Source organism: Homarus americanus, unplaced genomic scaffold (genome assembly GCF_018991925.1).
Source record: "Homarus americanus isolate GMGI-L3 unplaced genomic scaffold, GMGI_Hamer_2.0 scaffold44808, whole genome shotgun sequence".
Taxonomy (NCBI): domain Eukaryota; kingdom Metazoa; phylum Arthropoda; class Malacostraca; order Decapoda; family Nephropidae; genus Homarus; species Homarus americanus.
In genome coordinates this window covers 145279-167587 of record NW_024721443.1, presented here as the reverse complement: position 1 = coordinate 167587, position 22309 = coordinate 145279, and the positions used below count along the sequence as shown (strand labels likewise).

General features: G+C 35.5%; 2 protein-coding genes across 5 annotated transcripts; one reads left to right on the top strand and one right to left on the bottom strand.

The window, feature by feature from the left end:
* Positions 1 to 1700: 1700 nt before the first annotated feature.
* Positions 1701 to 14836, bottom strand: LOC121861699 (syntaxin-18-like). Of its 4 annotated transcripts, none has more exons than XM_042359600.1 (7): positions 14752 to 14836; positions 12560 to 12835; positions 11570 to 11767; positions 10262 to 10403; positions 6575 to 6861; positions 5654 to 5779; positions 1701 to 4711 (listed from the first exon to the last, which is right to left on the bottom strand). In XM_042359600.1, exons 2-7 carry the CDS (start codon positions 12833 to 12835, stop codon positions 4607 to 4609), a joined length of 1134 nt encoding a protein of 377 aa, XP_042215534.1. In that variant the 5' UTR covers positions 14752 to 14836; the 3' UTR covers positions 1701 to 4606. The 4 variants fall into 4 exon arrangements, with proteins under 4 accessions (XP_042215534.1, XP_042215536.1, XP_042215535.1 ...); XM_042359602.1 differs by having other exon boundaries at positions 14757 to 14803; XM_042359601.1 differs by having other exon boundaries at positions 14698 to 14780.
* Positions 14837 to 15138: 302 nt separating this feature from the next.
* LOC121861698 (coatomer subunit epsilon-like) lies at positions 15139 to 22043 on the top strand. Its single transcript, XM_042359597.1, has 6 exons — positions 15139 to 15279; positions 18191 to 18354; positions 18744 to 18896; positions 19060 to 19195; positions 20214 to 20438; positions 21660 to 22043. Exons 1-6 carry the CDS (start codon positions 15184 to 15186, stop codon positions 21774 to 21776), a joined length of 891 nt encoding a protein of 296 aa, XP_042215531.1. The 5' UTR covers positions 15139 to 15183; the 3' UTR covers positions 21777 to 22043.
* The last annotated feature ends 266 nt before the right edge of the window (positions 22044 to 22309 follow it).

Here is a 22309-nt window from a genome sequence, read left to right as displayed (position 1 = left end):
GATAATTACTTCCAGGGCGATTATAGGTCCATTTCAAGAAGATTTTAGCGAAAAGTAATTTTAATAATTTAATAATTTTCTTAGGGTATTCTAAAAATCTTTATGGATATCGGTCAGGTTGTTCACCATGTTCAGACCCCAGGAGAACAAAAGAATAATTTTGACCTCATATGGTGAAATGTTTTTATTCCAGCCATGACCTTTACGACTTCTCCATCAGATGTTAAATGGTTTCTCAGCTGATCCGTCTGGATAACATCAGTAGACCTCAAGTGTCTATTGAAAACTTAACAGTTCCTTCAATTCTCAGCTATTTTAACCTTTATTACCCCCATCATATTTGTTTTTTAGCAAAAAAATGTAAACTGAACATTAGTATAAAAAAATTTCAACTGCATATCTCTACAGATATTTGTGTCCAGTGTTGTCCAATGTAAACACATTGCAGATTAATGCTAAGATTTTAAGGAAAGGCATCACAGACTAGTCATAACAGCACAATATACCATTCAGTCTGTATATGTAGTCTAGAACATAGCTTCCTTTGCTGGCATTGTTAAAATCAACCTAACCACACAACCCTTGTCGATGTCCCACAAACACCAGTTTTACATCCATTTTTTCCCGCTTAATAGTCATATAATATTACCCAATGAGCCAGTACCCACTCGTAAAACTTGTTGAAAAACTTTTTAGGCAGATATTTAGAATGGTTTATTTTTTGGTCAAAGTTTTCCAGAATTTCTCTCTTATATTCATGCTAAATCTACTGCTCTCAAAAATCATTTGACACGACAGTCACCTTGAGATGAACCACCCTAAGGCTAACCTAACCTAACCCCTCCCCAGGTAGCATAAAGGTGTTGAATCATCAGGTGAAATAAGCTGGGGTGCCTAACATTCATGCGATAATTTTATTTTGTTATACAACCCTCTACACCAACAGTGATATCATTAAACTTGGTAATATCATCAGAATAACAGTAAAACATTGGTGAACCATTACAAATATTGTTTTTGACCCGATTCAAATATAATATACCGTATATACAGTACACAATGATAAATGATGTCACCGTGTTCACTTTTACAATTACGTACATGCTACTCGGGGAAATCTCCAAATAAATGATTGAGCATTTAACTTATCCAAATGTAACGTGGGTAGATGGGTAGTCTTTAATTATTTAAGGGAAGTGTGACCTTACCTTACCTTACCAGCAAGTTTCCACCCTGTAGGTTGGAGTTAGGAAGGGCACCCAGCTATAAAACTTTTCTTCGACATGTCTGATGGCAACTGAGTCATGAGTGTTGTGAACATTCCCTGGTCTCTGCTGCATTTTCTGGGTTTGCAGTGGTGAGCAGGGTGGGACATTCAGTGCTGGTTTCACCCATTAGCTGCCATCATGGAATCATGACTAACCCATGCAATTGTAAAAATTGGCCGTAAGGTGTTGATGATGGCAAATATCGCATAAAACAGACAATCGTCCTGGTGGAAATTGTCCATATGAAAAGACACAACTTTTACTACCTCTAACACCAGGAAATAGTGTACTATACAAATTTTGCAGCAGTGTACATAAGATTCACTTGTTTATACGTACTATGTGGTTAGATGCTGGAAATAAAGATACCACTACACTGCCTGTACTGTATATGTATCTGATATATAAAAAATGAAACAAATAAACAAAACAATTTGTTTGCATTTTATTTTTTGTAGTATATACTTTATTTAATAAAGTTTTGCATCACAACAGTACAGAAAGCACTGATGGATATTTCTGTAGCAATTTAAAAGTGCAGAACATAAAATCAAATAAAAATATTACAGTAATTTGCAAAGGAATAGATAAGTATTTTTCCTTAAGGATCCCTCAACTTACACAACCTTAGTCCAATATTTTTTTTTTTTAATAATTCAAACAACATAGCATTCATGCTACTTCTCAAGCCCCACTTCCATATGTAAACACAGCTGGATCAATCAAATTAGCAATTCTTGGCACATACAGCATGTTAAATTTCTGAATCTGTACTTTCACTCTCGGTATGATACAGTACACAGAAAACGCCTTCAGTGAATCTAGTAACCTGGTGTGTTCACACCAGTCTGTTTAAAAGATGTGACCTACTGAATGGTATGTACAGTAGTTCAGTCATTAAATACCTTTAACCCTTAAAGCTCAGGTGACGTTCCACAACATTCTTAATTTTTGTGGGCACATTTTGAATGTCCAGGCAGGACAAAATGTTTTGTATGGATTATTTGTTTTTAATTGTCAACTCAAATCACGTGCAATATTAGTCTCAAGACTTGTGCCTCGTGGTCAGTTGCCCACCAGCTATTGTGAGGGATGCACGTTCTTAAACCCCTTATGGCCCACCTCAATCCATCACACGCAAGCACAAGCGTTTGCTTGACAGCAGTGCTGTTCGTCATGAGTTACTTGATTTGATTGGCATTGGTACAGTGTCGAGTGACGAAGACAATGATGGGGAAGAAACAGACCCAGATGATGTCGAGTTTGTTAAGGCGGCCAGTGGTGAGAACAGTGATACAGACAATGGGGTTCCTCACTCTCCCTATCATGCCAACCACAGAGCAAAGATGTGGCAACTTGGTGCAACGAGTGTGGTGTTGCCTTGTGCATTCAGTGTTACAATGACTTATATACACGATGAAGTAGTTCTAAATTCAGTAGTAGTACAGTATACAGTACATGTAAATAGTGTATAAATTTTAAAATATTGCTGCCTGAATTTTCCTACTGTTCAGTATTTTATACTTCTTTTGAGGAAAATGTTAATATTTTGTGTTTTATGGTAGCTATAAGATAGAAACATGAAACAAAAGTGCCTTCAAGTAACAATTGTGTGCTGCAAGTGTGTCAACATCACTTTCCGCTTGATGTGAGCTGAGCGCAGCAGCTCCAAACAAGACCTCTTTCATTGCTCCAGACAACTCTCCAACCATTCGTATGGCCTTTTTCTCATATTAACTAACCCATTTATAAGCAGACAATGGATTAAAAAAAATAAAGTTTTCTTTTTGACGAAATATACCTGCGTGAAGGGTCCGGCGGGTCTTAGGTCGTCCGAGCTTTAAGGGTTAAAAGATACCATAACTACTACAGTACAGTGCAGCACCCCATGACCATCAGATATAGTTTTCTGGTTCATGAACACCTTGACACTAATGATTCCCCACAAAAAGGTGTGACAGTCATTTTACCAAGGAAAATACACAAGTCATGTGACATCCGTATCTTACTTCATAAAAATTAGCCCATTCACTCATAAGAATTTCAAAAGAAAATAATAAACAGGATGCACTAAACACAACTGACATTAAGCACAGCACCGTTCAATGTGCTCCCAAATCCTGTAATTGTGTAACATATGTCTTTCCCATGGATGCCACTACACAACTAAGCTTCACTTTAATTTCTCAAATATCACATTATCTTTTAACTAATCTCTTTGTAATAAATTTCTTACCATATAAACCTCATGATTAACAACTCAAAAACATATAGAATCACCATTTAATAAATTTTTTATTAAACTACTTTATCATTCTCTCTGCCAGAACTTCTTTATAAGTATTAATTCTGTTATATGCCTGCAACTCTTGTAAACAATTTCCTATCAAAAATTCCACAAAAAATGTGTATGATTACATACTTGCTGCAACGTACAACAGTAATTTTCAGATAAAACATACCTACCAAATTATTATATGATTCTTATCAGGCTGTTATGTCTGTGAATATAATTTCTCCATCGGATATACTTAAATACATTACTACCACATTAGCATGTGCCATAATCAGGCTGTAATATTTGTGAAGATAAATAACATCATCAGAAATATTTGAGAGGCACAGGTTGATATTAGACACAACTTTTTAAGCAAATATGCAGTACCCGTGATCCCCAACTTTTTGCCCAAATAATAACAAAGGGAGATCACCATACGTATGAGCACCAACACTTACACTTATGCAGAATTTTATAAACCAGACAAAAGAATATTCATTGATAAATGTTAAAGATGCCTGAATGCCCAACAACTGCAGGTATATAAAAGGAAATACTGTATGTGTGAAATAACAATGATCTCTAGATGGTACATATAGTATTTTAATAATGAACAGTATATAAGATAGTGGGAGTGAAGGACCATGTGGGTGAGAGATGGTGGTGGACAATAAGGTGTCTGTAGAGAAATGGGCTAACAGTCACATTTGTGGAAAATTTGGGTTGAAGAATGAAAAATTAACCAAATGCAAGAAAATTATATAATAAATATTTTACTGAAATTTGAGCTTGCAGAACTAAAAAATGCACAAAGCAACATACAGTGTATGTTTACTTGATGAACTTGGAACTGTAAAATTACATAAATTCTCAGCTACTGTACTAATGTTTAAAAAAAAAAAGATATACAGTACGGGTATATTTCCAAGTCCGTAACATTTTTAAACCTGTATGGAACTTTTTATTAATCAAATAAAGCTTCACAAAATAATTCATTCACAGAATGAGGTATTAATGTCTCACATAATTGTTCTCATTTGGTATACAACACTCCTTGTCTTCAACCATTATACCAGTCCAGGAAAAGTATCGAACAAGACATCACAATCAGGAAGAACATTATCCATACTCGAAAGCCAGCATCTTTTCTCATAGCTTCTCGAACCTTTAAAGTAAAAAAAAAAGTAACAGTAAACCATCACCCAAATATACTGTACTAACCTTATATATTTATACCATTAAGTTATTTGTTTTAACACAAGTAATTTTGGTATTTGAGACATGTGAGTTTTTTATATCTTTATGAAAGGTTTCTAGTTATTAAACTTATCTGCCCAGCACTGATATTAAATATGAACATTAACTCAAAATATATATGAATAAAAGAGTAAATCATGTCATGCTATCTAGTCAAGCCTGATCTACAGTCTACCATATAAAATGTACAATACAGACAGACCCCGACTTACGACTGCTTCGACTTACGACCGTCGGGACTTACGACCGCCTCAGATTTTTTATAATTTTTTTTTTCCAAATGACACACATTTTATATACCGAAACGATTCCAGTTAATGTAGTCTCCATGTATAATTAGAAAATTATGGGGGCCCCATGTGCATTCAGCTGACTACATTAAAGGTAAGTGCTCAGTCACACTGTAACCATTCCTTATTATTTATTACTTTCACTGTACTGTATCTATTCCTCATTATTCATTACTTTTACTGTACTGTATTTCATTGTAGATTATTTATTTATTTATTTATTTATTTATTTTATATCTCTGTCGGACTTACGACCTGGATTTGGGTCCCTAACCCCGTCGTAAGTCGGGGTCTATCTGTACAGGTATTACCTTTCCATATGTGTGTGTGTGTGTGTGTATATATATATATATATATATATATATATATATATATATATATATATATATATATATATATATATATATATATATATATATATATATATATATATATATATATATATATATATATATATGTATATGGCAAGCAATTATGTAAATGGCTCTCAAACACTAAATTAAATACATTTTGAATACATAGTACTGTATCAGACTTGACACCTGAACTTCTTCACTGACCTGCTCATTGCCTTCCCGAACATTTTCTGTGGCTGCCATTATAGTTTCCTGGATTTCCTCAATTTGATGAGCCTGGAGGTCCACATTCTCTGATAAGAGATCTTGCATCTGGCCCAACTCAACAACCTGTTGAAATACAATAACGGCAGAATGTTAATTCCGATGATGGAGAATTGCTACCAAATTTTCATCCCTTCCAGAGAACACATCAAAAAGGTTAAAAATATTTTGTGGCTATCATCAAAGCCAATATTGTGATTTTTTTATACAGTACTTGAAAAAAAATTCATTTGCAAGAAATTGAGGAGGTTCCAGACATCGCTGACCTTGCCCCTCTAAATCTGCTCGTTAAGTCTCTGTGCATATAAAAAACAGGAGATGTATCATTTCTTGAACTACTTTCCAGATAAAACACTAAATGTACAGTACAATACTGCATTACCATATCTGTAATTACTTTTTCTTTACATTATTTTTTTACTTTGAGATGATGAATATCAATCCTAATGTCACCCCTTCCTATCTCTAAAAATTTATCTTATTCTTTCCCTTTCTTCGTAATGCTCTCTTTCATTCCTTACCTTCCTATTATCCATTCCCTCTTTCATTTCCTTCATAAAACAAACCTTTCTCTGGATCTCATGAAGATTATGTACCCTTGCTTACTTCACCTGATGATTAAATACCCTGACCAACAATGTAGGGGGTAAGGTTTGTTTAGTTCAGGTTAGGTTAGCACCAGTGTGTTTAATCATCAGGTGAAATAAACGGGTTCCTAATCCTCGTGAGATCCTTTTCTCTTTTTCTGGTTACCTCCTGTACCTTCCCATGATGGACCAGTAATTATCTAAAATATACAAAATAACTCGTATAAGAACACATAACATGGCCCTTCCATTACAAGTAAGAACACTCACTCACCTGTCTGGTGATTTGACGCACTTCTTCTTGATTCGACATTAGTTCTTTGTAAAGGTGAGCATTTTCTTTCTCCAGCATCTGACGTTCTTCAGCACTTAGTTCTCCATGCATTTTCTCCATTTCTTCTTCTAAAAGGGAAGATGAAACTCGACTTTTCTCAGCATCAGTTGTTCCACTAACCTCTGCTTTGTTCTCTGGTGTTTGTCCCTCTTTTCTCTCAGTGTGTTGAGAGCTTTCAGGACTAATTTTATCAGTACTTTGGCTATCAGTTGACTGACCCCAAGACTCTGCAGGAAAAAAATCTTGTACTCTCCTTCAGATGTTAACAGTACTGGATATCACCTTAAACAACCAATATTTTTTTTCTATGGCTACCAGAACAATCAGTTTAGTTGTGTGAGGGCCATTAATGGGGAAATCAATAACCAAATTTAAGTCTTCATAAAAGTTCACTTATACCTGTCACTGTACTGTACACACAATAAGTGTAATATATATGGCTTAAAAGAGAATTAGTCTAGTCCAGTGGTTCTTAACCTTGGGGGCACATTTCAAGGGATTGAATATATATTTGACTCAGAAAATACTGTATTTTAATGTATACAGTAGTACCCCGATTTATGCGATCAATTGAACCCATGGGGTACCGCGGAAAGTGAAAACCACGTAAAGTGAACAACAGAACATATGGGATTAATTCCAATAGAGACTGGCCCGACCCCCAAACTCCACTTTTTCAGACACAATACCTACGTTGTAGTAAAAATAACATCTTAATTTTATGATGGTATGCACACACAATTAATAATTAAGAGAAATATCAATAATAATAGGTTTTTTAACACTTACATTAGTAGAAAAGATGGCTGGGCACACAGGGATGGGGGGTTGGTTCCGAGGCAGAGGGTAGATTATTGGCCCTCACCTGTATCACTTGTATCAATTGTATCACTATCCACCACATAGGCTTGCAGGGACTCTTTGTCAAACCCCTCAAAGTCCATATAAGTCCATATCCTCACTATCACTATCACTGACTTGGGCCGGCTGTGGTGGGTGGCGGGTGAAGAATTCAGTAATGTTTTGATGACTGGGCGACCTTGTGCGCATCCTGCCCGCGCCACTTCCCGCGTATATGAGTAGATGCACCGCGTAAAGTGAAAGTCCGGTTCTGACGAGGTACCGCGTAAATGCAAAATCGCGGAAAGTGAAACCGCGTAAAGTGGGGTATTACTGTATAAGCCACACTTCCTTCCTAAGAAAAAAAAAGAAGGCAAATGTGGGGGGTGTGGCTTGCTATCAGATATAAATTTTAGTAAAGCCTCAAAAATAGTTTTAAGTACTGTACAATATTCCTGTAATTCCTTGTGTTCCTTAGCACTACCTCTAAACAATCCCCACCACCATAACTACCTTGCCCTAAATCAAAATTACCATCATTACCACCATTACTATTATCACTGCATGTCATCTACCCATGAGTTTGTTTAAAACAATGAAGTTCAGTTAGCTGTAACTACTGTGTTCAAAGCTCTCAAAGCATAATACTGTAAAACATTAAATCATTTACTGATATTAACTTGACCATCATTGTTTATTCTACATTATTGTACATTAAAAGATGAATATAAGTTCCTGTTACAGTACAGTACAGTACAGTACAGTATTGAGGTATAGGAAGTGAACAGTCATATTTTACTATATTTTATCCTCTTCGCCAGTGATTGGCTCGTTAGCCTCTTGGGCAGCCAGTCATGTCTCTGTTACACACTATTGTTAAGTACTGGAAATGTACTGGTTCTAGAGTGTCTGTAATTGTGCCAGTGTTGGTGAAGTCTGACCCTGAATGAGTTCACTTAGTGCCATCACAATGCAGTTGGAAAATGGAGGCATGAGAAAGGGTTGTTGACTTTCCACATACATTAAATAATATACTGTATTATCAAGCCACTATGAAAGCTTTTCAAATTCAGATATACATGTACAGTATACAGTGTATGTATATAAAAAATCTTGAAAGTGTGTGTAGCAACAACTTAATAGTATGCATTCTGTTAACAGTAATATATACTGTTGCTCTATGGTAACTTAATGACATTCGGATATCATAGCAAGTCTATGAATCACACTCAAGTCAATGTATACATAGTAAATTATAATAAGGTATCAGCTTTTTTTGTCTAACAATATACTGTATCGCAAATGGCAACTCGAATAAGGCACACGAAAGGAAGACCATGAGTTGATCACACAAAACATACAGATGCCGGTGGTTTCATCACTGCTCATGCCAGTCAATACTTGGAGGAGACAGGATGCGCATTACTCTCAGCACTTCACAACTTTCCCAAAATATTCACAGCATACTCTAAGGCAGATTGATGCATTCACCAACATTTGTGACAACAAATTTCTTTTTGTTACATCATCGTTAGGGACTGTAAATCTACTCCTTTTGTTATGTAGGTGCGTACTTTCCACCGCACCTTTTTTACCCCAAATCAATTACTATTCTAACATTTGTACTCATATCATATAAGTAAGTATCGCTTGTGTTGTGAACAGTTTTGAATGTGAATATGATTTTGATCTCCTCCAGCTACAGGGTGAGGCTTTGATTCGAATGCCAAGCTTTTTGACATGAATTTTGTCCAAAACTCACCCTGCGGCTTATATTTGTCAAAATACACTACATAATACTGTACTGTATTCCCACTGAATTAAATTAGCAATTCAAAAATTGGTACAGCAGTGTAGGACAGGGATAATTTGCCATTCATTAATCTCAATCCTAACTTCACATGGTATTGCTAGATGTCCCATACAAGGATAATATGAGATTTTTCTAAGATAATGAAGAAGTAAAGGAATATAAAAATGAAAATGCCAGTGTTTGAATGCATATTATCAGAGTTGTAGTTGTGATGTGACTGAGCTAGGACAGTGTTACCATAACGTGGGGGCTTCCAATTTATCTTAAGCACTTCTGGAATGGCTACAGATATATATGGCAGTTGGTCAATTTCAACCTCTGGTCAATCCAAACTCAAACCCTCGTCAACTCATCCCCTTGTCTACTCAACCCGTTTGTTTAATTGGATCTAAAAATGCAATATGTAAAGGCACTGAAAATAGAACTTGAAAAATGTGTTCTTATGCCCTTTTGGGATTGTGGGGATCGTGGATTCAAGGTTTAATTATTGGGGGTGCAGCTCCATTAAGAATCACTGGTCTAGTCCAACACTTGGGATCACAAGAGCTCATCATTTGTGAAAAACTTGTAAAGATGAAAACATTTCAATTAATAATTTAGAAGAAAATTAATGTACTCCATCACCTTTCATGTAATGTGCAAACAATTAATTAAACTACATCCTAATACAACAAGTACATTCTTCTTTCCGGCAATTCAAATACTGGATTAAAAAAAGAGGATGTTAAGATCACCACACTAACCTACATACCTCTAACACTCAAAATAGTGTCTATATATTAATTCTTACACTCACTGTATCTCCCCAAGTACAATACTGTAATATATAATCCATTAGAAAATTTATGTACCACATCACTTCCCACAAATCATATCATTATCTGTACAACAAGAGAAATTTAACTCACCAGTAAACCTTCAGTACAGTATTCTGTATATGATTTATGATACACAGTGGACAGTAGTAGCATTACCTGGATGTGAACTACTGCATGTATCAGGACTAGATTCTTTCTTTCCAAGCTGGGAAAGTTGTGGGGCTCTGCGAGGGTCTTCTGAACTACTGCTAGTTCGCTTCTTAGACCCAGCAGGACGTTGCACACGGTACAACCTATCCTGAGGAGGAATACATCATAGGTAAATCTCTTGTATGTTGGCCATGACCCTCAGAATTGAAATTTGTGAGTGTCACTTAGAGAAGTCAATTTTCTTTGAAGTTGTCCTTTAATTATAAGTCAGCATATATTCTAACCTATAGTCCCACATTAAAAAAAAATCTGATTACTTAAGATACATTGTTAAATGTTGTTTCCCACTAATTTTACCAATATGAAATGTCTATCCTGCCTTCAGTATTCCTCTAATCTATTCCTGTTTATCTCATTCTGATACAATCTTCCTCTCACCCGCTTCAAAATTTTATAAGATAAAAATGCTTCCGTATCACCAGAGCCCAAAATTAAAAGGGCATAAAACAAACTTTTTCTCAAAATTCCCCAAGAAGATATACTAAAAAATATCCAGGTTTTTATACTGTACAGTATAGTCTGCATTTACTCGGCTTTTGTTTACGCGTTTGGTCATTTACGAGGTGCCTTGCCAGAATGAAATGCTTTAATTATGCGGTAAATTTGGTCATTTACGCGGGAAGTGGCGCGGGCAGGGTGCGCACAAGGTCGCCCAGTCATCAAAACATTACCGAGTTCTTCGCCCGCCACAGACGGCCGAAGTCAGTGATAGTGAGGATATGGACTTTGAGGGGTTTGACAAAGAGGCCCTGCAAGCCTCTGTGGTGGATAGTGATACAATTGATACAAGTGACACAGGTGAGGGCCAATAATCTGCCCTCTGCCTAGGAACCAACCTCCCATCCCCGTGTGCCCAGCCATCTTTTCTACTAACGTAAGTGTTAAAAAACCTAATATTATTGATATTTCTCTTAATTATTAATTGTATGTGCATACCATCATAAAATTAAGATGTTATTTTGACTACAAGGTACGTATTGTGTCGGAAAAAGTGGAGTTTGGGGGTCGGCCCAGTCTCTATTTCAATTAATTCCATATGTTCTGTTATTTCATTTACGTGTTTCTCGTTTTACGCGGGCCTCCACTTGTTCAATTGACCGCATAAATGCAGACTACTGTATACTGTACTGCACTTTCACCGAGCTTTGATAACAGGCAAGGCTGTTAATAAATGTATATATGACTGTGCAGGGAAGCATTTTCCTGAAGACATGTTCCCCAGGTAACCTAATTTATCACTCTTAAGATACATACCTTTTCCTTTTGCTTTGTTCTTCTTAACTCTTTCATATGCTTAAAGCTGGAATTAATCTCCTGGAATTTCATCCTCAAAACAGCTACCATATTTTCCTGACATTCACAGGCATCTTTAGACCCTTGCTTGTCACCCTGGAGCTCGATACTCAGTGTACGGATATTGTCATCAATGATGCGTAAGTTTGTGTTCACCACCTGAAAAGAATAACTCATGAATATTGGGCCTAATTTTATCTTTAGGTATCTATTCATTTGTCTATCAATATCCGTATCTTAAGTTCAAAAATGTAATCATTTTGTACTACTACAATAGTTACAATGTACTGTACAGTACAGGTACTCCTCGACTTACGACATACTCGACTTACTACAACCCAGACATACTACCGCCGTGGTCGTATAAAATATTTTTCAAATTACGTATTTTCGAGTCATGGCATTAGTGATCGCGCTGTGTACTGACAAAATTTTCGTTTGTAATTCCCTTTAAAATGGCTGGCAAGCGTAAAAGTGAGAGTTCTCGGGGTGCTGAGAAGAAAAAAAGACACCCATTTTAGAATTTTTATTTATTATTTTCGCCTTTTCGACTTACGACCTGGTCATCGGGACGGAAACCCGTCGTAAGTCGAGGAGAGACTATTAGTATTTTTCATGAATATAAAAAATAATGAGTGCTTATTAATATTAAACTCTACAGCCCCAAAATATACCACTGACTGACCTAATGCACTGATAGTATTGCTGTGAAATACAGTACTGCGTATACTGTATATATATCAAGTACAGTACTGTATTGTACACTATACAGATACTAAATATGTATACTGTAGTGTATGAACCTCTTTTAATATTACCGAGTACTGTATATATTTTTTTCTAATAGAGTAATACAATAGTAATTATCATCACAAAATCTAAAACCAGCATATCATCTCTACTGGAACAAAGCCTCTGTTTCAGTATAATAAGACTCTGTACGTTACTTGCCTTTTCCATATAACTACGTTCATAATCAGACATGGACTGATCTTGTTCTTGAAGGTACTTTTTCCTGTGGTCTTTGAGTAAGTTACGATGACTGGCTATGTTGCTCATCACATCCTTCACTCTGGAGTAAAACTGAGAGGAAGGAGTTGGGGCACTTGGAAATATTTTTGTCTGGGGCAACGTCACTCCCATTGCCTTGTTGCGAGTCCTGATAGTTTTCACACATGACTTGAAGAGTATAGTGAGATCCACACTGGCTGCATTCTCCACCGTCATCTAAAATTTCATGAAAAATGTTGAAGAAAGAATTTTATAAGTTCTCAATAAAATTTCAGAAATATTAAGAAAATCAGATAAGTAAGTGATTTTATCAACAATGACAAAAAATAAATTACTAGCAATGCCATATATAAATAGAGGATAATTAATTGTGAAACAGTACTGTACCAAGATGAGACAGGAAAATTAAGTATCAGTACAGTACAGTACAGTACAGTGCAGTGCAGTACAGTACAGTACAGTACAGTAATACCAAACTTTAACAACCATGAGCTACTGTACAAGAATAAAAAAAATAGCTTAAAAATATGTAGAAGAAACTACATCTCATAAAATAATGCAATACAGTACTGTAATTAAAACAATATCAAATTACACGTACTGTACACTAAAATTACTAGATAGGTTAGGGTTGAGTGGTTTGTGTCATTTGATTTCATGAATGTTTTAGCCTCATAACCTTTGACACAACCATAAAAAAGGGCATTTAAAATAATATCTTAAATAGTTCAGCCTTATTTTTTTCTGTTCGTCAGCAGATTGTATTTTGTCAGTAATTTTTTAATTTGGTTTTGCACGCTTAATAAAGATTTATTTTCTTTGGAATTTCCATTAAAATGTGTTTTAATGCAGAAAAAAACATATTTTGTGGCACATTAATACAATTTACCCTGATTTAATGAAGATGTGGTAAGCAAGCAGTGGCCTCATATGCTTATGCTGTACTGTACACAATGCAGTGATTAAAAGTGAAACCATTAAAAAAAAAAGGGATTTAAGCAAGTTTGAACCACTAAAACATTATATGGAAAATCCTGAAGAAAACAAACCATAACTAAGGCCCTGACCTTAAACTTCAAAGGCATACCACTATGATGATCATCTTTCTGGTCAAATTTAATCCATTACTTGGCATTATATAATACAATACTCTTAAACACTGTCTTTTCCAAATTTAATTATTGGTGAAACTTGTCCACATTTATAAGACAAAATTAAGTATTCAAACCATAGTTGCTTAGGTGTTTGTTTTCACCTAAGCACATTGGACCCAGCAACTTAACATTTCTCCATACAAGATAAATGCTCTCATACCGCTGTATGGTCTATACAGTGTTAATACAGGGGGAAGCCGGGGACCAGGAAATCCGTTGATGTTTGGTAGGGTTTTCTTGGAGAACACCCTTCTCACGTGTGTCCAGGCCAAGGCTCGAACCCTTGACAATTTGACATATTGGTGAGATTTATAAGCATTAACGCACGTCGGCGGTCTATGACATGTACTCTACCGAATCTTTACCTGGGAATACTTCATTTTATGGCTAAATTTACATTTTCAACCAACATGGCTCTCGAGTTGAGTAATGGGTTTTTCCGATGGTTTAGACAATTTTAAGACACTTTCCTTCAATGACATTTCCCTCGCAAATGACCTAAACTAACCTAACCTCCTAATTTGGGGCTCCGCCCACCCCTGGATTTCCCGGTATATTTAAGTCATTTGCGAGAGAAACGTCATAGGAGAAAAGTGTCTTAAAATTGTCTGAACCATCGGATAAAAATATTTCTCAACTCGAGAGCCATATTGATTGACAATGCAAATTTACCGCACTTACCTCAAAGCCCTATTACACACTGACTTGCAGCCTATGGCCATCAAGTGAAGTACTGTATTGCCCTTTAACTTTATGTCTCCTCAAGAGATGACAATAAGCACTCTGTGTACTATACAGTACTTCAATTATTCATAAACCCACATGGAAACTATTTAAAAGCAATTCACTGTTATGTCGGTATTAAGCTTTCCTCTATAAACAGCTAAGAACAAACTACAAATACAATATTATCAAACACTCAACACTTATTCAGGCACATTCATCAATATACACTACTCCTTGGAGGTAATACAACACCTCGCCTTGTGTTAACTGAGGGCACAACACTGTGTTGTCATCAGGGGCCAGCTGATTGCGATTGTTAATTGACAATTTTGTTATTTTCTAAAAGTTAAATACCTTTATAGTGTATTTTTTTTACATTTTACTTTATATTATACGCATTTAATCTTATCTATAATATATACATACGATAAGACTTTTTTTAACATCATATGAGAATCGTTATACACGTATACTAACAGAGGTACCAACCGTAGACGTTCGATTATTAATATTTCAAACATTTACATTTATTTTATACATAATTTTCCACATTGACTGTTATAAATATTAAAATAAGTATATAAATTCATATATATGTATGAATATAATGCCAAATACTTTAGTCATACTAATGAGTAGTTGGTGTCATCAGTTTGCCGCCCTGACAGCCTCACTACTGTCAACATGGCCAACCAAGAAGTAGACGAACTGTTTGAAGTGAAGAATTCTTTTTACATTGGCAATTATCAGCACTGTATTAATGAGGCACAGAAATTGCAGGTAATTTATTTTGTGTCCATCTTATCAAATAACTCACAGGTGTGCCAGTATTAGGTCATGCCGAATGCTCTGTGTTAACTCGGTATATTTAGGTTAGGAAATTTTCTAGTTAATATGTAGGACTAATCCTCAGACGAGTTATTTGTATTATTGTTTATTTTCTTACTTTATTTTCATTAGTGAGTTCTGATATGGTAATCATTTTTTGTGGAAATTTTTTTTTTTAGATAATTAGGTGCGGATAACACCCCATTTCGTAACCAATCCACGTCGTCACCATAACCTCAATTCATTACTATTATCAAATCCATTTCGTCATCACTAACAGTTGCTGGTATTAGTGACAAATTGTAAGTTATTTTTGTTCAAGAATAGAAATTACACATGTATACAGATGACTCGAAAAGTATTGTGCTGTTATTATTTTACATGAATATTAATTATTTCATAAATAAAATGATTAAAACATTGGTAAATAAACAAAATACATACAGAGCAAATGAAGGTGATTTGGCACCAGCGCATAAACCACTGAGCAGTTAGATGATTGCAGGCATATTAACAATGTTTGTATTTTTTATTTTTGTCTTAAATAAATTGTCTTCGTGTTTTTTTATTATTTTCTATCCCAAGCAACAGTTATTTTCGTGTATATAATGATGCAAATGAACAGGGTGACGAAAGGGGTAAAGCAGTGGTTACGAAACGGTTTAAAAATAGTGGTGACGAAGTGGGTTAGTGACGATATGAGCAGATCCCTTAAGTGCCTAGGCGCGCACTAATTTGTCCTCCCGGCGGTAATGAGGCTGCGCTCTGCTGTGGCACTTTTCCCCGGGCTCACGGCAGTTTCGTTTTCAGCATGACATGTGAAGGTTGTTGGCGTAATTTGCGAATTTAGGGATAAAGACAATACCCTTCAATTGATCAAAGACCACGGCATTGGTCCTTTAAATAGACACTGTCCACACAGCGGGAATCCCTGTGCTTTCAGACCGGAAAGAAATTTGTTCATCACTTCCTCAACGCCATGGCTCGACGTTTCCTGCCATCACAATAAATCACTCCGCCACTCGGGCAGCATAAAGAGCCGATGCACTCACATGATCTCACGTCCAAAAAAAGCCTCAAATTACACCACATCATAGTAAGTTCTTTCTGTTAAATATCCCGGGGGGTCTGCACCCCAGTAAGAAGGTTAGGTAGGTTTGTTTGGCTAGGTTGGTGAGGTCTGTTTTTCATACCCACAAAGGTTAAGCTACGTTTATTTTAGAAATAACCATTTTTAAGCACATTTGCACAAACTACAACAGTGTCCACTATAAAAAAACAGTGAAAATACAGAGTTTTTAAAATCGTTTTCTATCAGTTTCGGCCACGGGTTAGTCACGAATATTTACCAATTTTCTATAGAAAAAATGGTAAAGGTGGAGCAGATGGCTAATACCAGAAAGAGTTGTTCGATTTCACTCATATTTCCACAGGTGTTCTTTGGATGATAGTAAGGAATAAAAATGATTTAACAATACACAGAACCTAAGGTAGTAGAACCTGACCTAACCAAAGAAACCTACCTCACATTGCCTAACATTCCAGCAAGGAGGCTCTGCCACCGGGACCCCCTGGCATATTAAACAGAAAGCACTTACTTTGATCTGGGACCAATGAAAGCAACTTTGTTGAAGTGGTATGGTGTAACTTTATGTTTTTTGTGGATGTGAGATTATGCTCAAACTGAGCGGCTCTGTTGTTGCACTGAAACAAACAAAGAGTGGATGACAACGTGCACTGACACAGCAGATTTTCAGCTGAATATTTACAGTATATTTACATAATTTTAGTGTCATAAGATCAGTTTTATGCCATGTTTTACCCTGAAATTTCTCTCATCCTTCATACCCTGCCCACTACAGGTGATTTATTATCAGAGAAAAATATATATAAAATACTTAAAATAAAAATAAGTGAAAAAAGTGAACATAATTGAACAACTTCTTCTGTTAGCTGTCTGCTCCACTATTATAAAAAAATCAACTCATTTAATACTTTTGGGATATCCAGAAAAAGAATTTAAGCTTTCTTAATTTAATTTTTCCTCATTTTTTTAAGAGTGAGTACAGCCCATGCACGTGATGACTCCATGTTTGCGATTCTTCTGTTGATGAGACACGCATGAGTTATATACCTGTCGAATATCAAATTAAAAGTTATTAATTATTTCATACTGATAGGAAGATCTGGAAAGGATGCAATCTATGTCAGGGATACTTTAAAGTGTAGCATCAAAAACGAAATTAAAACTGACCTGGACACAGAAACGGTGTGGATGGAATTAACTGATGGTTGGTGAAAAATTAATAATAGGAGTGATATATAGACCTTTTAGACTGTATAGGCTTGAAGGGCAACTTATTTGCGATGAAATACGAAGGTCATGCAAACAGGTGTAAAGTCTGTATAATAGGAGACTTTAACTTAGCCAAATATATTAGACTGACTTTGCTGACAACCCCAAATCTGAGGATTTTCTCAAAACAGTTCAGGGCTGTATCCTTAATCAACATACAACGGGTACCGTATAGCTGAATCCACCCAGGGCAATACTGTACTGTAAGGTACAGTATTTTTCAATGTTGCAACTGATGTAAGTGTTTGCAAGCAAATTTGAATTTTACCCACATTAATGTTTGGTTTTTGTTTTCCAATTAGGTCTACACTAATATATTTTACTGCATTGAGGTAACAATTATTGATCAGGCAAGATCGTGTGCTTAATGGATTTATGTGTATTTATTGTACTATGTCCTTTTTCTTTCAACTGAATACAAGTGGGGATATGTTAAGGCCTCTGCAAATTATCTACTTCCCTTTAATAAATTAAAGATGTTTAGTAAGTAGGCCTCTTAAATTTCAGCCAAGTACACCAGAGCTACTTCAGGAACGAGACATTTTTCTGTACCGGGCACTGATAGGCCAGCGCAAATATGGAGTTGTCCAAAGTGAAATTAAGTCATCTGCTCCAGCCCCTCTTCTTGCTCTAAAGCTCCTGGCACGTTACCTCCAGTCCCCAGAAAGCAGGTCAGACTACATTTTTTCTTGGAGATTTTTGTGTTTGATTACATGCATGAGATGAGTGAAACTAATACTTTAAGGACTGTGTTGGTGAATAGTAGTGTTCAAATGTAAGGTAATTAAGAATAGGCAAGAAAACTGTAGGGTTGTTTCTTTATAAGTTAATGGTTATTTTACAAATATTTACAGTATCCTGTTGCATTGATGTTACATTAAACATGAATAAATACCATACTGAACAGTATATTGACATACCATTACATACAAAAACAATTATGGTATACAGTATTCTTAGGCTAAATTGTTTAACTTTTAGTGAAAACTCCTTGTCTCAGTTTAGATACCAACATTATCTACCATGATGGTCCTATCTTTAACTTCATAGTACTTTACAGAGCAACAATAGTCAGTGAACTGGAATCACAGCTGAGTGGGAGTGTTGACCTGACCAACACAGCCTTACTGGTGGTATCAGCAACTATTTATTGTCATGAAGAGAACTATGAGGCAGCACTCAGAGTTCTTAATCAATCAGATGTACTTGAATGGTAAATATACTTGATTTGTGTTTTGCTGTAAGTCAATAATATTGATGGAAATATGGAGCTACGTAGATGTAAATAAAATGTTGCATTTAGTGCCATAATTACATATTGGTTAATGAAGTCCTTCAGTCTATCTCAAGTTTCTCATAAATTTCCATATTATCAGCCGTGCCCTCATGGTGCAGACATACTTGAAAATGGAACGCTTGGATGCTGCTCGTAAGGAACTGAAGACACTGCAGGAGAAAGATGATGATGCCACCTTAACTCAGATGGCACAAGCTTGGACTCACATAGCCACAGTTAGTTTGTAGTATTATTTATTAGTAGAAATCACAAGTTACTGTAGAATAAGTTGTGACTTAATGTAATGAGTTTTATGGTAAGCATAATAAAAGCCACTTGTTGACGTAGTACAGGTTGACAATCCCTTATCCGAAATCCTTGGGGCCAGAGGCATTTCGGAATTCGGAATTTTTCGGTTTACAAAATGATAAGTTTTTTTTATGTGTGTATTAGCCCACCTGGGCACAAGTCACTGACCCACTTTTGGGCCTGGGGAGCGAAAATATAATAACAATAACTATAATAATAATAATAATAATAATAATTCTTAGGTCTAGGTCGTGTTTCTCACTTTTTATCTTTTTTTCATTCTTGTATTTCTTTATTATTATTACAGCATTATTGTTATTATTATTAATTTTATTATTATTGTTATCATTATTATTTTATTTGGGTGTATTTTTTATTAAATTTTTTATTTACTATGAATAATTATTATTATAATTATTATTACTATTACATTTTTGCCCCTAGGCCCCGATGGGCTAATCCCTGTAAAAAAAAAAACTTTCGGTTTTCGGAATTTCGGATAAAGGGTTGTCAACCTGTACATCATGTTGTTGGTAGAATAAGAATCTTGATCAAAATACACTTACACCAAACTGATAAATCATTTGTGCTGGGGTTGAAAAAGAACCTTCTTTACTTTAGGGGGCAGGAGCCAGTGTTACTTGTAAAGGTATTTAGCCATCAACCTACAGTTTTAGTGTAACTTTATTATTTTAAGAACACAATCTTTGTCTTACTCCTTGTTCCTTGGGAAATGTATTCATTCTTCATGGAATGTAAGAAATTGCACAATGTGTTTCATAAGCAAAAGAAATTGATTATTAGGTATTGTAGACTACTTGTACAGTACTAGAAAACATAACAGAAGAAATGGCAAAGATTAGCAAGGTTATTTATATTTATAAGGGTGTACAGTAGATATGTTACGTACTTACAAATAACATACTGTATATTTTTTTACTTCAGGGTGGAGAGAAGCTCCAGGATGCTTACTATATCTTCCAGGAGATGATGGACAAGAATAGTAGCACTGCTGTCCTCCTTAATGGCCAGGCTGTATGTTTCCTTGGCCAGGGTAAATATGAAGAGGCAGAAGGAGCTCTGCAGGAAGCCTTGGATAAAGATCCTAATAATCCGGATACCGTTATAAATTTGATGGTTCTTGCTCACCACACTGGCAAGCCACAAGAGGTAATAATTCTTATAATCAATGTAGTTATGGCATTTGTTACTTAACGGTATTTGAGGTCGAATCTCATATGGATCATTTTTCATGGTGCAGTAAAGTATTTGCGACCCATTCAGCCCCTGATGAGTTATTACACTATCTCTCATGTATTGTTGGCAGTCTCCACACCTCCAAACTTTTCTTTGCTTCCAAATTCCACACCTTATTGTACATATATTGACATGACATTTAAGAAAGCTGATATAGAATAGTTTTCCTTATATTACATGAAATTAAAAGAGGAGAAAGAAGACAACCAGGCAACTGGCAGAGTTATTGAATGCATGGTGGTGTGAGTGATGAGTATATTTGTCCTCTCGTGAGTTTTGAGGAGTAAGTTATATGGTGATTGTAAGCGAGTGATGACACACTGAATAATTATGTGGAGACTTAATAAGTAACTATAAGTGTTAGAGAATAATGAAATAAGTTAGTTTACATGTGCAGTATTTGCAGAAACTAATTATACTGTGCAATACAGTGTAATCAAAATGATTGTAAGTCATCTGCTGTTCTTGGACATGTTCACGATAGTATCCACTTTACTTAATTATCCTTTTTACAGAAGCCCCTTGGTCCCCAGTGTTTTGGTTGACAGACTCTGTACTGTAATATAATAGTACAGTACCTGTATTACTACGTAATAGAAATGCAGACGTACAGTAATTTCTTAGACTGGTTTATAATTTTTCAAAAATTTTCTTGTACAAAAAACATTGACACTTCAAGTATGCCAGTGAAAGGAATGCAGACTGATTCAACTTGGAGTTTTTTGCAAGTTCTTTAATTTTTGATAATTTGGAGAGATAAAAGCAAAAAATTAAAAAGTTGGAGTTCCTATTAGCCAGTACACAGTACAGGAAGGGATTAGTGGCTTGAACAATTTTGATGTCGAGAAAACATCTTAACTCGCAAGGGAAGTTGTGTGAAACCTGCATAACAAGTGTGTTTTTGTGTGGTAGTGAAATGTGGTCAGCTAAAAAGGATGACGCAAGTATATTTGATCAATTTGAAATGATAATGGTGAGATGGATGTAAAACTGATTCATGTACAAATAAATTATGAACATTGCTCTTTTAGGTATCTATAATTAACAAATACAGCACCATATTTCTGTGGATCATGATATGTAATAGACAGCAGTTCATTTTAAAGTATTAAAGTATATTGTTTTCTTTTCCAGGTTGCCAGCCGATACTTGGCACAATTAAGAGATGAACACAAATGTCATAAGTTTGTACAAGATATTGTGGCTAAGGAGGAGGAATTTAACCGTCTTGTGAAACAGTATGCTGCCTAAACATCTGTAAATTTCATCACAAGTTAGTTAAGGTTTATAGTTCAAGATCTTTTTATAGCTTTAGTAGACATATCTAAATTGGCCTGTACAAGTATTTTCGTGTTTGTTTGGCACATCAAGGAAACTTCTTCAAATCAGTTCAGTAGTTGATTATTTTGACTTTTGAAGATTTTTTTTTGTTATAACATGTGTACAGTATATGGCATTCCAGAAATGAGGATAATTATATTTTGTGAATTTATGAACAAATAAAAAGAGGCACTTTAATCGCTTATATATAACAAAAAGATTTTTCTCCAAACTCTGAAATTGTTTGTGATTCTATAACACAAAAGGGCAAGGTAAATAAGCCCGAGTGGAGTTACTCTTACTTACATTACCCACCTAACTCTTTTACTGGTTATGTAGCGGCTGCAATCATTCCCCAAATGAAATGGTCCCACTTCTATCATTAACCCTTTGTGTACGAGATTCCCGAGCTGAATAAAATCGTCCGGAGTTAGGCAAATAAATATTTTAAAATGATATCGCAC